This window comes from Polypterus senegalus, chromosome 1, assembly GCF_016835505.1.
Source record: "Polypterus senegalus isolate Bchr_013 chromosome 1, ASM1683550v1, whole genome shotgun sequence".
Lineage (NCBI taxonomy): Eukaryota > Metazoa > Chordata > Cladistia > Polypteriformes > Polypteridae > Polypterus > Polypterus senegalus.
In genome coordinates, this window is record NC_053154.1 from 33,038,771 (window position 1) to 33,053,547 (window position 14,777).

Sequence of the window (14,777 nt, forward strand, 5' to 3'; positions counted from 1 at the left end):
AATGAAAGATACCATTATAAAACAAAATAAATCAACATTAACATCGAATAAGAGTAAGGTTCAATGGCCAGGGGGGACAGAAAAACAAAAAACTCCAGACGGCTGGAGAAAAATAAAATCTGTAGGGATTCCAGACCATGAGACCGCCCAGTCCCCTCTGGGCATTCTACCTAACATAAATGAAACAGTCCTCTTTGGATTTAGGATTCTCACGGAAGGGCTTGATGATGATGATGGTCACGTAGACTTCTGCCTTTTAATCCGTCCATCATTGTTGGAGCATCATGAAGCTTTGAGTAGGTGGTGGTGGGGCACCGGAAAAAGAAACAGAAAAGAGAGTAGGGGTCAGTACCGATTTTAGAGCCACCATGAATAGTTATTATGATGAATTGAACATACAGAGTATCAGGATTAAGTTAAATTAGATTAAAATGAAGTTATAAAAGGCCATGTTAAAGTAATGTGTTTTCAGCAGTGTTTTAAAGTGCTCTACTGTATCAGCCTGGCGAATTCCTATTGGCAGGCTATTCCAGATTTTAGGTGCATAGCAGCAGATGGCCGCCTCACCACTTCTTTTAAGTTTTGTTCTTGGAATTCTAAGGAGACACTCATTTGAGGATCTGAGGTTACGATTTGGAATATAAGGTGTCAGACATTCCGATATATAAGATGGGGCGAGATTATTTAAGGCTTTATAAACCATAAGCAGAATTTTAAAGTCAATCTGAATGACACAGGTAACCAGTGTAGTGACATAAAACTGGAGAAATGTGTTCTGATTTTCTTTTCCTAGTTAGGATTCTAGCAGCTGCATTCTGCACTAGTTGCAAACGATTTATATCTTTTTGGGTAGTCCTGAGAGGAGTGCGTTACAGTAATCTAGTCGACTGAAAACAAAGCGTGAACTAATTTCTCAGCATCTTTCAGTGATATAAGAGGTCTAACTTTACTTATGTTTCTTAAGTGAAAAAATGCTGTCCTAATGATCTGATTAATATGTGATTTAAAATTCAGATTACAGTCAACAATCACCCCTAAGCTTTTTACCTCCGTCTTGACTTTTAATCCTAATGTATCCAGTTTATTTCTAATAGCCTCATTGTATCCATTATTGCTGATCACTAAAATTTCAGTTTTCTTTATTTAACTTGAGAAAATTACTATTCATCCATTCTGAGATACTAGTCAGACATTGTGTTAGTGAATCAATAGAATCGGGTCATCAGGTGCTATTGATAAGTACAGCTGTGTGTCATCAGCATAGCTGTGGTAGCTCACGTTGTGCCCTGAGATAATCTGACCTAACGGAAGCATGTAGATTGAGAATAACAGCGGACCCAGGATAGAGCCTTGTGGAACACCATATTGGATATCATGTGTCTTCGAGTTGTAATTCCCACAACTAACAAAAATTTTCTCCCTGTCAGGTAGGATTCAAACCAATTTAAGACACTGCCAGAGAGGCCCACCCATTGACTAAGGCGATTTCTAAGAATGTTGTGATCAATGGTGTCAAATGCAGCACTCAGATCTAAGAGGATGAGAACAGATAAATGGCCTCTGTCTGCATTTACCCGCAAGTCATTTACTACTTTAACGAGTGCAGTTTCTGTGCTGTGATTTGTTCTAAAACCCGACTGAAATTTATCAAGAATAGCATGTTTATTTAGGTGGTCATTTAACTGCATAATGACTGCCTTCTCAGAACTTTACTTAAGAAGGCAGGTTAGAGATGGGTCTAAAATTTTCAAGAGCTGAGGGTCAAGATTATGTTTCTTAAGTAGGGGTTTAACTACAGCAGTCTTAAGACAGTCTGGGAAGACCCCAGTATCTAGTGACGAATTTACTATGTCAGAACATTATCAATTAGCACGCCTGATACTTCTTTGAAAAACCTTGTTGGTATCGGGTCAAGGACGAGGTGGAGGGTTTTAATTGAGAGATTATTTTTTGTAAATCAGGTAAATCTATCCTAGTGAAAGAGTTTAATTTGTTTATAACAGGATGCTGGGGTTTAGGAGGATCCTTAGTGTTGGGGAGATATACTATGTTATTTCTAATATCATTAATTTTTGATTGAAAATACAGCGACAGCCTCACAGGTTTCACTGGAAGCACTTAGGAGGCATTCCTTTGAGCTACTGGGTTTAGTAGGCGATCAATTGTTGAAAATAAGACTCTGGGATTACTAGCATTGTTATTTATAATCTTGAGAAATAGCAGCGTCTCTCAAGACGGACAGTGTTATTGTATTCTGTTATTTTGACTTTTAATATTTCGTGGTGGATAGTAAGTTTAGTCTTCCTCCATTGACGCTCAGCTCTACGGCATGTTCTCTTTAAATCAGACACTCTTTGGGTCTTCCATGGTATAACAATGCTAGAAGATTTTTTCACTGTCTTTTCAGGTGCAACTATGTCAACAGCAGCTCTCACTTTAGAATTAAATCTTTCCACCTTACTATTTACATTGTCCTCGCTATTATAGCTGGCACTATAAACGGACTGATTGCTTAAAATGTTTGTAAGTTTTAAAGCTGCTGCGAATCAAAGAAGCGTTTTTAACAATATGCTTCTCATGAGTGTTTTTATCATTATTTCTATATTAAAAAGTAGAAGAAAATGGTCTGATAGACCAATATCAATGATCTGTTTTATATCAACTTTCAGTCCTTTAGTAATCACTAAGTCTAATGTATGACCTGCTTTATGTGTAGGCTGATTTATGAGTTGTCTCAAATCAAAAGAATCCAGGAGGTTCATAAATTCTTTTACTTTTAGATCACACTGATTATCTATATGAAAATTAAAGTCGCCAACTATTAGGAGTGTGTCATAGTTAGTAATTAAAATTGACATTAAGTCAGAGAATTCCTCAAAAAACGATGCGTTATATTTAGGAGGTCTATACACGGATAGTACTAGAACTTGAGAATCTCCATGAATAACAACGCGAGATACTCAAAGGACTTGAACTTACCAAAACTGACATCTTTACATTTTAATCGGCTCGAGTAAATGTTAGCCAATCCGCCCCCCCTTTTTCCCTGGCGGTTTGCATGAGTAAAACTGTAATCCGGAGGCAGATTCGATTAAAACTGCGCGCATCTGAATTCAAGCCATGTTTCATTTAGTGCAATAAGATCTATTTTTTATCACTAATAAGATCGTTGATAAAAACGTTTTGTTAGTTAAAGCTCTAACATTCAATAGTGCCATATTTAATGTTTTGGAGGTGCAGAGATGAGTACTATGTGCGTTATTGATATTTAGAATAGGAACTAAACTTTTATTATTAGCGCCGCTCTGTGTGTATTTTTTGTTTAATCTGTGATCTGTTTTTATAGTTTTAATACATTGTTCCTCTAAAATAGTGATTTTAATTAGATTATTGGAGTTTATGCCGTATTTCCTAGGTTTTCTACGTGCATTGAGATTGCTTATTACAGTATTAATGGTGTGCACTTTAACGGAAGACTCTATTAAACATTCATCATGTCCTGGCACAGCAGTATTATTTCGGAAGGGGTTAAGAGCAGAGATAGATAGTCAAGAAAAACGAATTACCTTCGATATGTTTTCGGAGAGGACCCGGGCGCCGAAACTGTTCGGATGCAGGCCATCACGCTTGAAGAGACGCGCCTTTCCAAAAAGAGATTCCAATTGTTGATGAAACCGACATCCTTCTTCTTGCAGAAACCCTGTAGCCAGTTGTTCAACCCTAGCAGACGACTGTAGTACTCGTTGGATCGTCTGACGAGAGGTAGTGGACCCGAAACAAAGATCTTTGCCGATGGGGTCCTCTCCTTCGTGTCTTTAATCAAAGCTGCGAAGTCAGCCTTCAGGATTTTTAACCACACCCAGGGCCGGAAATAAAAGACAAAGAGTAGATGACAAAGTAGAACGTCGTAGAGACAAGGCAGTGAGACAAAATGACAGCTGCTGCACAGGCTTTTAAATGTTTGAAGCGGCGCACGAGATGCAGATCATGCAGCATGGCAACAGCAGAGGCAGAGACGTGAAGTGGCTGGCACGTAGTGCAGGCCGGGGGGAGGCGGGGGTTGGTGAACCCCCTAGTATACATGATCACAATCTGATATTTGGGTAGTTACCTACCATGTAACACTTGTGGTTAGTCAGCCAGTTAGCAGACATCCACCACACCCTCTCAGTTGCGAGAAGCAGATCATAGACATGATATGTATTACCTGCCAAATAATACAAAGAGTGCACAACATGTGTTTTTGTCCTAATTGGGGCTCAATAGGTGTACGCACTTTTGCTTCCCCTTGCAGGGATTGAACTTCAGACGTTAATGCCCAAGGCAAAACCTTAGAAGTCGTGCCATGGTGGCTGGTTTGCTTACTTTACCAACCAATCACACACATTGCCTGGTAGGTAACCACCCAAATATCACATTGTGATCAGGAGAAGCAACAGGTCTACTCCAAAGTTCCCCCATATTGTTAAGCTCCTAGCCTCTGATTAGTTTCACTTCTAAATGTTGGATGACTGACATGTAATATTGTTATGATCTGAATTTCTAATATTAATAGAGTGATAACAATAATAAATGCAACTGTACTGTATGTTTCACTTTCCAACAGTCTAAGCTGTACGTTCAGATCCCTGCTTATTGTGACAGGAATGCCAGGCGCCCAATCCAGGTCTGCTTCTATGTCTTCAATGGAAAAAGAAAGAGAAGCCCAACCCAGTGCTTCAGATATCTTCCAGGTAAAGTGTTGCACTTACAGATTGTACTGTAATTTGATGACTTATTTAAAATATAAAGAGATATACTATATGTGGTGATATACTATGTGTATTTTCAGATAATTTAAAAGACAAAGAGTAGAAACGGGAGTTGTCTGTGATTATATACACACCAGCAAAGAAACACAATCCTAAAACCCTTATGTGAGACATCCATCCAACCATCCATTATCCATCCATTACTACATATTGCAGTTACTTCACTTGCGTTATTATTTAAAAATAATTTTTACATGAGATGATCCCCCATAACTGAAATATTCTTTAATCGTGGGTTTGCTTCACATATAAATCTATAATAATAAAAGGCAAAGCCCTCACTGACTGACTGACTGACTCACTCACTCACTTTCCAACTTCCCATGTAGGTAGAAAGCTGAAATTTGGCTGGCTTATTCCTTACAGCATACTTACAAAAGTTAAGCAGGTTTCATTTCGAAATTCTACACGTAACGGTTATAACGGTCGATAACGGGTCGACAACGTCCGCCATTTTGAACTTTCTTATTTATGGCCCCATCTTCACAAAATTTGGTAGGCGGCTTCCCTGCGCTAACCGAAACCGCTGTACTTACTTATTTCGATGGTATGATGCCACTGTCAGTCGCCATATTGAACTTTCCAATGTCACCAATTTTCCAACTTCCCGTGTAGGTAGAAAGCTGAAATTTGGCTGGCTTATTCCTTACAGCATACTTACAAAAGTTAAGCAGGTTTCATTTCGAAATTCTACACGTAACGGTTATAACGGTCGATAACGGTCGACAACGTCCGCCATTTTGAACTTTCTTATTTATGGCCCCATCTTCACAAAATTTGATAGGCGGCTTCCCTGCGCTAACCGAAACCGCTGTACTTACTTATTTCGATGGTATGATGCCACTGTCAGTCGCCATATTGAACTTTCCAATGTCACCAATTTTCCAACTTCCCGTGTAGGTAGAAGGCTGACCCCATCTTCACGAAATTTGGTAGGTGGCTTCCCTGCGCTAACCAAAACCGATGTGCGTACTTATTTGGTGGTATGACGCCACTGTCGGCCGCCATATTGAATTTTCCAAACGTCACTAATTCTCCAACTTCCCGTGTAGGTAGAAGGCTGAAATTTGGCAGGCCCATTCCTTACAGCTTACTTACAAAAATTGAGCAGGTTTCATTTTGAAATTCTACGCGTAACGGTCATAACGGTCAACAACGTCCGCCATATTGAACTTTCTTATTCATGGCCCCATCTTCACGAAATTTGGTAGGCGGCTTCCCTGCACTAACCGAAACCAATGTAAGTACTTATTTCGGTGGTATGATGCCACTGTCAGCCACCATATTGAACTTTTCTACAGTCTTTGTTACTTATGGGCCCATCTTGAAGAAATTTGGTACACGGGTTCCCAACGCTAACTGAACCCTACTTACGTACATATATACGTCCATAGCCTGTACCTCGGTTGCCGTGTGAGGCGGCGTTGGGTCCCCCATCCCAACGCCTCCCACGTTGTTGGCTGCCCGCCTATATAAGACCGTCCGTCGCTCCAGTCTCTACATTCCTTTCCTTGCTTCGCCACGGGATTCACGTCTCCCTACTGATAACTACAGCCTTTTTGTTTAATCCACGGCTTCTCCGCTGTTTTATTGTTTGTTTATTACAATTATAGTTATTGTGTAGGTATTTTACACTTACTTTACATTGCTCAGGTACCCATTTCCTTTATCATTCCAACCCCCATTACCATGTCTATCGTGATGATCATATTGCACGGCCATATCAGGCTCACTCTTGATATCCGGAGGAACATTGTGTCTTATGTATTGAATGACTGGGACAGGTTCAAGGTGTGGACTGATGACGATACAGGAGATAATTATACTACACAGGAGCACTAGAAGAGTGAAATGCTGAAGCCCTTCACCTATGGTTCTGCATGTGAGTTGATGGCTGCCACTGAATTGTTCGGTTGTTGCTTTCAAGTGTACCGAAATGGCCAAATATTTTACACCTTCAACAACAGCCAATGCCTCTTAAACAACTTAGATTCACAGGTGACGATTTCAGTAGTGGACTCTTTGATGTTTATGAATGTTTAAACTCTCAAAAGCTGGATGTGATTTTATCGATGAAACCGGTTGTGTGCTTACAACGCTTGACAGATGCCAAATGTCACTTCAACACAACAAATCCTGCAAATACTGTCATAATTGAAACAAACCACGAAACTCAAACCGATTATGACAGCAGCAATCCAAGCTGTGAGATTTGAGACAAGATTACTGTTCACATGACCAACTGTACGTAGCATCCTTAAGAGTAAGCTCAGTGCAAAGCTTAGTCATGTTACAACCGGAGGGCCGAACTGACAACATGGTATACAAAGAGATCCTTAACAAATAATTATTGGCATATTTTCCCTTAGTTTTAAAAGGTTTAATTTTCTTCTTAATAAAAATTTTAATGCAGTACTGTGCCGCTGCGAAGCGCGGGTATTTTGCTAGTCAATATATAAATGCAGCACTTGGCTTTCCAAAGCTGGTTTAGTTACACAGGAAACACAATTTTACACAGACACTAATCAAACAAAGGCAGGATCAGCTGCCTTCTTCTCATATCTCACAGTAAAAACCCGTTATAAGTGATTGATTGCCTGATGCCATCGAATTTACCCTTGTGAGATGCTCATGCAGCACACCCTAGAAGGACACAGCTCTCAAGAGGATGACTTTGAATTTTTGTAATTTCTGGAAGTCACAAATAGACATGAAATTCTTTGAATATTAATAAACTTTGGCTTCTGTTTTGAAAGACTGTTTTAGTTTTGTATTTACTGTACAACTCTGAACCCAATACAGAACATACTGTACATTGTGAGGAAAAAAAGACAGAACAGGATGAAGTTTTGGGGTCCCCGGAAGGTCTCCTTTTAATAGCAACAAAAGTGCAAAAGAAATTAATGTAATCATTCATTAATCGCTAGTGACCTTGGGTAGGTTGCGCCAGCAATCACAGTTCATTGAATGAATGCGGACTACCAGTCGTGTTGTTTCTTTTACAGCTGGGCAATGGGAAGGGGCGGAGCTTCTGCAGCAGACCAGAAGCATTTTATGGGTGGACTCCTCCTCCACTTTAAAACTGAAAGAGGAAGAGAGTTTAGTAGCTGTGCCTTACCCAGTTTATGCTTCCATAAAAGCAGGGACACAAAAATTCTCAGAGTTGTTAAAAAAAAAAAAAAGAAACACCATTATTATTAAACGTACAGCAGTCACCTTTAGAATTCTCTCCTTGAGATGTAATACTCTTGTTCTAGTACTTCACCCATTCTCTGCTCATTTTTTGTCACCATCTCTAGAGTCTTAAACAGATCCTTCCTTGATTTCTTCTGCAGTAGCAAATCTTCTTCCCTTCTGTCTCTGTTTTAATTTGGGAAACTTAAAGTCACAAGAGTAACATCTGATGAATTGTGTAAAGCAGTAACCACTTTGTTTTTCGTCAAAAACTCTTTGGCAGCATAACACGTGCAACTGTGTATGGTGCAAAAATCCAGTTTTGGATGTCTAACTTCTACTGGCTTTAGAAGATTCCTTATCATGGATACCTCAGCAGTTAAATGTACTGTTGCTGAAAAACAGTCTGTCAATGGAGATCAAACTCTTTATGAACAAATCCATCAGTGTTGAAAAACACAATCATCACAGTCATGAAAATCTATCATGGTGGCCTGGAGAAAAATATCTGCAAACTCACCTGTGTGATTCCAAAATAAACACCAGAAGTACACACTCATTCAACTCAGTACAATACCACTAAGTGGACTGATAAATCAGGCTTAAAGACATACAATACCTGGCAGGATATTTGATAACTGTACCTTACTCCCAGGCTATTGACCAACTCAAGGAAGTTTTAGGTCCCCACCGCATATATACTGTAAATATCAATGTCAACTTTAGTTATATAGTACAGTAAATTTAAAACAACATAGGAATGCTGTGGCCAAAGTGCTTTACAATAAAAGAAGGAAAAACATACAATTAGCATAATAAAACATAAATATAAATAAAATAAATGAACATAAATAAAATAAATAATAAATAGAAGTAATGTTACATAATCACAATGAGGAAACCATCAGTATTATTGAAGAATATAGAAATGTGTCTTTAATCTCATTTTGAACAGTTCAATTGTAGATGACTCCTTTATGTGATGAGGTAAAGAGTTCCACAGGTGAGGAGCAGCAGCTACAAAAGCCCTCTCCCCCTTGGTTTTACACTTGGTACAAGGGACAACAAGAGACAACTGACCAGAAGATCTAAGCATTCTGGATGGCTGGTGTAAAACACACAATTTGGATAAATAGGCAGGAGCAAGCCCATGTAAAGATTTAAAAACTAGCAACAAGATTTTAAAATCAATTTGAAAACTGACAGGCAGCCAGTGTAAAGAAGCTAAAATAGGAGAAACAGAGTCATACTTTCTTGCCCCAGCCAGAAAGCGAGCTGCAGCATTCTGGACCAACTGTAACCTGTGTATCAGGGATTTGCTAATCCCAGAATACAGCGAGTTGCAGTAATCCATGCAAGAAAAGATAAAAGCATGAGTAGCTTTCTCAAGATCACTAGAAGATAAAAAAGGCTTGATCATACCTAATAGACGAAGCTGGAAAAAGCAACTCTTGACTACAGAATTTACTTGTTTCTCAAAAGAGAGGTTAATGTCAAAGATAACACCAAGATTGCGGACTTGAGGTTTGCAAATGACAGAGAAAGAGCCGAGAAGTCCAAGACCAATTTGGGCTTTAGCTGATGGGCGCACTATAAGCACCTCAGTTTTATTTTGATTCAAATCAAGAACATTATTAGCCATCCAGGATCTTAGTTCAGAAAGAGAGTTGTGCAGTTGATTTATTGCAGAGTTGCAGACGGGAATATAAACCTTTGTATCATCAGCATAGCAGTGAAAAGAAATGTTATATTTCCTAAAAATAGCTCCAAAAGGGTGAAGGTATATAGAGAACAAAATAGGACCCAAAATGGATCCCTGAGGAACACCACATTAAAGAGGAGCAGTAGGCGAAAAAGAGGAATTTAACGTCACTGAAAAGTGCCTAACAGTTAAATATGACCTGAACCAGTTAAGAGCAGCCCCTTTAAGCCCAACAAGATGTTCAAGCTGCAACAGCAATATCTCATGGTCAGTAGTGTCAAAGGCAGCAGACAGGTCAAGGAGGAGAAGGACTGCCGCATCACCTGAGTCAGTAATAATAGAGATGTCATTGAATACTTTAAGGAGGGCTGTCTCAACACCATGATAACGCCTAAAGCCAGATTGTTAGATCTCAAATAAATTATTGGAGTTAAGGTGATCAACCAATTGATTATAAATAATTCTTTCTAATATTTAGCCAGAAATGGCAATTGGGAAATCGGATGAAAATTGGCTAAAACTCCAGGATCTAATTCTGCCATTTTAGACAGGGAAGGACGGCAGCATGTTTAAAAAATGAGGGCACAACCCCTGCACTTATAGAATTATTGATAATGCCTAGTAAAGAAGGACCCAGAACATCAAAGGCTTCTACTAAGAGCTGTGGTGGTACAATATCAAGAGGACTGAGAGCTGATTTAAGGGTATCCACAGTTCTTTTTAGCTATGAAAGTGAGACTAGATCAAAGGATTCTAAGACAATGTCATGATTAATAGTAGGAAGTTTGTAGCCAGTTGGAACAATACCACCACAAATTTTATCAATTTTATTGACAAAGAATGAAAGAAATTGCTCACTTGAAAGAACAGTGCTATTTAATCCCATCACAGAATGAAGGTGAATGGCCGCATTCATTGAATTAAATAAGACCTTAGGATTCTTAGAATGACAGGAAGCTAAATCAGCAAAGAAATCATGTTTAGCTTTTTTAGCTGCAACCTGGAAATTGAATAGAGAAGTCCTAAAAATCTGTTTAAAAACAATCAGACCATCTTTTTTCCAACGTTGTTCCGCAGTTTGACAGGCACGGCGCAGCGATCACGTAGTTTTATTTAGCCAGGGAGCAGGTCTTCCCTTATTACAGCGTATCTTGAGGGGAGCAATTGAGTCTAATACCATTTTACAAGAAGAATTAAATTCTAAGACAGAATCATCGATACAATCATATTGGACATGCACATCAAGACTAGAGTATGTGGTTTTACATTCGGATATAACAGAAGAATTTAAAAAGCGAGAGCAGCGCGCGGGACAGCTAGTAGTCGGGACATCAACAGTAATATTCAAATCCATCATTATAGAAAAGTGATCAGTAAAAGAAACATCACATAAATCAATATCATTAACTGAAATATCATGTGTAAGAACAAGATCAAGGGTGTGACCGAGAGAGTTGAGAGTTGGTGTATTAATATGCTGGATAAAATCAAATGATTGCAATAGTGATAAAAAGTCATTAAAGGTTTTGATTGACAACAAACGTGAATGTTAAAATCACCAACAATAAATACTTTGTCATGGGAGTAGGTGATATCAGCCATGAGAACTGAGATTTCAGAAACGAATATATCATTAATTACAGGAGGTCTATAAACCACAGCAAACAAGGGGAGCTGCACACTTTGAAAAGTTGCAGTTCGAAACTACTAAACGGATCCTTTGTAAGGCTCCAACACAAGAACATACTTTTAAAAACAGTGGCAATGCCCCAATCACAACGAGTCAGCCGAGGAGAGTTTAAAAATTAATAACCTGATGGTACCAAGTCAGTAAAACATGAAGAGTCAGCATTTACAATCCAGGTCCCAGTGATGAAAAAGAAATCCAGAATATATGAGATAATAAAGTCTTGCAGAATAAAAGTTTTATTAGACACTGACCTCACGTTTAAGAGAGCAGCCTTGATAGAAGTGGAAGAGCTTGCTGTGGGATGAGCACGGGTAAGCGTGCGAAGATTAGCAGCGTTTATTCCCCAAGAGCGCACTGAGGAAAAGTGATGCCGCCTTGAAATGGAAAAATTAAATCCGGTGTCCAGCACCCATGAACCAGGGATGGAGTCCTGTGCAGGAGAAGATGGGTCGTAGGCAACTCACAGGCATCAGGAAACCAAGCTCTGGGACTTGAGTCGGCGTTGTTTAACAGCAATACTGGCTCTTTTTCCACATTGGCGGCGGGTGCATTTCCCTCTCCGAGAGGCATTCAGCTCACTGATACAGGTGAAAACTGGCGTTCAGGAGAAGAAGTCATCAGATGAATAAAACAAAGATGGAGGATCACATAATATCCCAACAGGAGATGAAAATTGAGAGGAAAGCAAGCAAGAAAATATGTTAAGTAAAGCATCACGATCGTAGGACAGTGGTCGTTGAGATAAACTAATACAAAAAACCACATTTTAGCGAGACGATCAGACAGCCAGCCACACCAATCAGTGCCACCTTGTTAATATACTATATAATATAATATACTATACTACTAATATACTATATAAGTATGAAAGAATAAAAGGGAGAAGGTAAAGGGTCAGGGACCAATCTGTATATTTTAAAGATGTGCACGTTAGGTCGATTAGAGCGATTGGGGAATCTGTTTAGCCCCATGTGGGTATGTATGTGAGTGGGCCTTGTGATAGATTGGTTCATGGTTTATGCTCAGGTCTGCCAGGGTAAGCGCTCTTCTTTCATCACCTTGAAATGGATTATGCATATTTCATGATTTCATGTTATGTTGGATTAAGGTAGCAGTTGATAGTAATAATAGCTTTATTTTATTTATTTATTTTTTGAATATATTACTTGAGATAAGTTTGCTGTACTAACTAATTATGGCACTGGAGAGTAGCAACAGGTTGCTTTTTTTTAGCACATTGAAGTAAGAATTTCACTGGGCTCTGTACTCAATAATAACCCTATAAACCCGTAGTGCAGCCTCACTATACTAGGGCACTAGGATGAAATGGCCACCTGTCTAATTTTGGTTTCTGCCTGCCCCAATTTCCTAGGACAGCCTAAGGCCCTAAAAGTCTAAATTATAAGACTGAAATGGGGTGGATAGAATTAAAGAATATAAAATTAGAATACTTTATTAATGTATATCTGAAAAATATTTTCCTTTGTAATGTAACACTGAAAGATGAGTAATAAGTAGTTCTATTATTTTTCTCTTTTCTTTTTTGACAATGCAGCAGTGTTTAAAGGAGAGACTTCACAAGAGATCTCAATGACAGGACTCCTGCACTCCCCTGTTCCAGATTTTAATGGCACCAGAGGAACACCACCTGTCCGACTGTTGGATCCTGGAGGATTTTTGAGCCAAATACCCCCATATCCATCCAATTTCCATAGCTTTCCAACATCTTACAGAGGGCAGGATGATCAGCAAACCCAGGCTAGTTACCCTCTGACAAATTTGGGGCATTCACCTACACCGATGGGAAACTTTTCCACAAAGAAGTGGCAGGATTCAGGTGATGCATATGCAGAAGGAACAGAACCAACAACATTTGAGTCTCTGCCTGTTCCTTCCGGCTTTGAAACAGATTCTGGGATAGGTTTAAATGATTTACTGCTGCCTCATTTGCAAAAACCATCACCTTCTCCTACATTTACATGGTTAGACACACATTACTCTTCCTCATCACCATCTCGAACCTCATCAGATCATTTTATCCAAGACTCAACAGCTTCTCATGGCTCCCAACCAATGCCAAAGTCTTACAGTGATTCTTCATTTCAACTAAACACATCCAAAGAAGTATATGAATCTGGGAACCATACCTATTCTGTAAGTGAACCAGAGCAGCCAATGGACGAAGGGTCTCTGTATCACACAAATTCAATCAATCCTGTCCATTTTTTGCACTCCTTAACAGATTATGCACCGAAACCTCAAGATGTTTCATCCATCCATCCTCTTCATTCCCAATCTAACCAAGAAGGACATCTCCCTTCTTATTCTCCAACATCTTATAACTACACCAACTCAGGAATGAGGCTAGAAATAGATAATTCTCCTTCTTCATCAAACACAAATACAGAAACACAAATTGCTCCAAATTCTACTCGGTCTTCATTTCCAGAAAAATTAGAGCCGGGCCATTTTCTATCCAAGGGTGCATCGGCTATTAGTGTCTGCAATAGCATGAATCTGGACTCCAGTGCACCACACGAGGGCATTGACCTCCCAGAAGAAGACCTGAAGACAGATATGGAAGGCTACCATCTTCCTTTCCAAAACATTCCAATGCAAGGCATAACTCTGGAGGAAGGTAATGGAGTACAGTTTTTTGTCTAATGAAGTGTGCCATTTGGTGTTCTCTTACATTCCTCACTCATATATAGTTCCTTTCAGATACATATTTAAAGTAACTTGAGCGGCACAATGTAGCAGTGCATAGGGTTGCACCCAATTCTGTGCCTAGTAGCTGTCTGGTATAAATTACATATACCAGACAGTATACCAGATATACATGAAATATTTTGTATGTTTAAAATAATATTTGTTGCTATTAGTAATATATGATATGTGTAAATATTATAGGTAGCATGGTGGTGTAGTTGTTTAGTTTGCTATTTCTTTCCTCAAGGCTGTTGTGTTCACTTCCTTGCAATGTCATCGTTAGTGAAGAGTTTGCACATTCTTCCCATGACTATCTGAGTTTATGTTCCATGTCCCCAAAATGTTTGTTAGCTTAACTGGCCATTCTAAATTGGCTCCATGTTTGTATGTATGTGAGGACCGACGCCACTTCCTGGGCTGGTTCTTGCCTTGTTCCAAAGGCTCCTGGACACAAATATAATAAAAGCCTGCTGAACAAAGAAATTTAATTAAAACCTCCTTATAGCTAAAGTAATATGGAAGAAGAGAGCAATTAGAGCACTAAATAAGCAATCAATATATTCAAAAATGTTTCATATAATAAAAACAATCAATACCAACTGAAAAACAATCTCACAAGTAATATACAATGTACTATAAAGAGGCAGAGAAATGACAAAGGTCACATCAATAAAAAAGGGTAAGAAAAAAA

General features: G+C 39.0%; 1 protein-coding gene across 1 annotated transcript in view; it reads left to right on the forward strand.

Moving 5' to 3' along the window:
- nfatc4 (nuclear factor of activated T cells 4) overlaps window positions 1–14,777 on the forward strand; it is a 184,966-nt gene that overhangs the window by 161,020 nt on the left and 9,169 nt on the right. Inside the window, exons 8-9 of the mRNA XM_039745718.1 lie at window positions 4,607–4,733; window positions 12,933–14,015. Of these exons, the coding sequence (XP_039601652.1) occupies window positions 4,607–4,733; window positions 12,933–14,015 (1,210 nt within the window). The remainder of the gene's footprint in view (window positions 1–4,606; window positions 4,734–12,932; window positions 14,016–14,777) is intronic.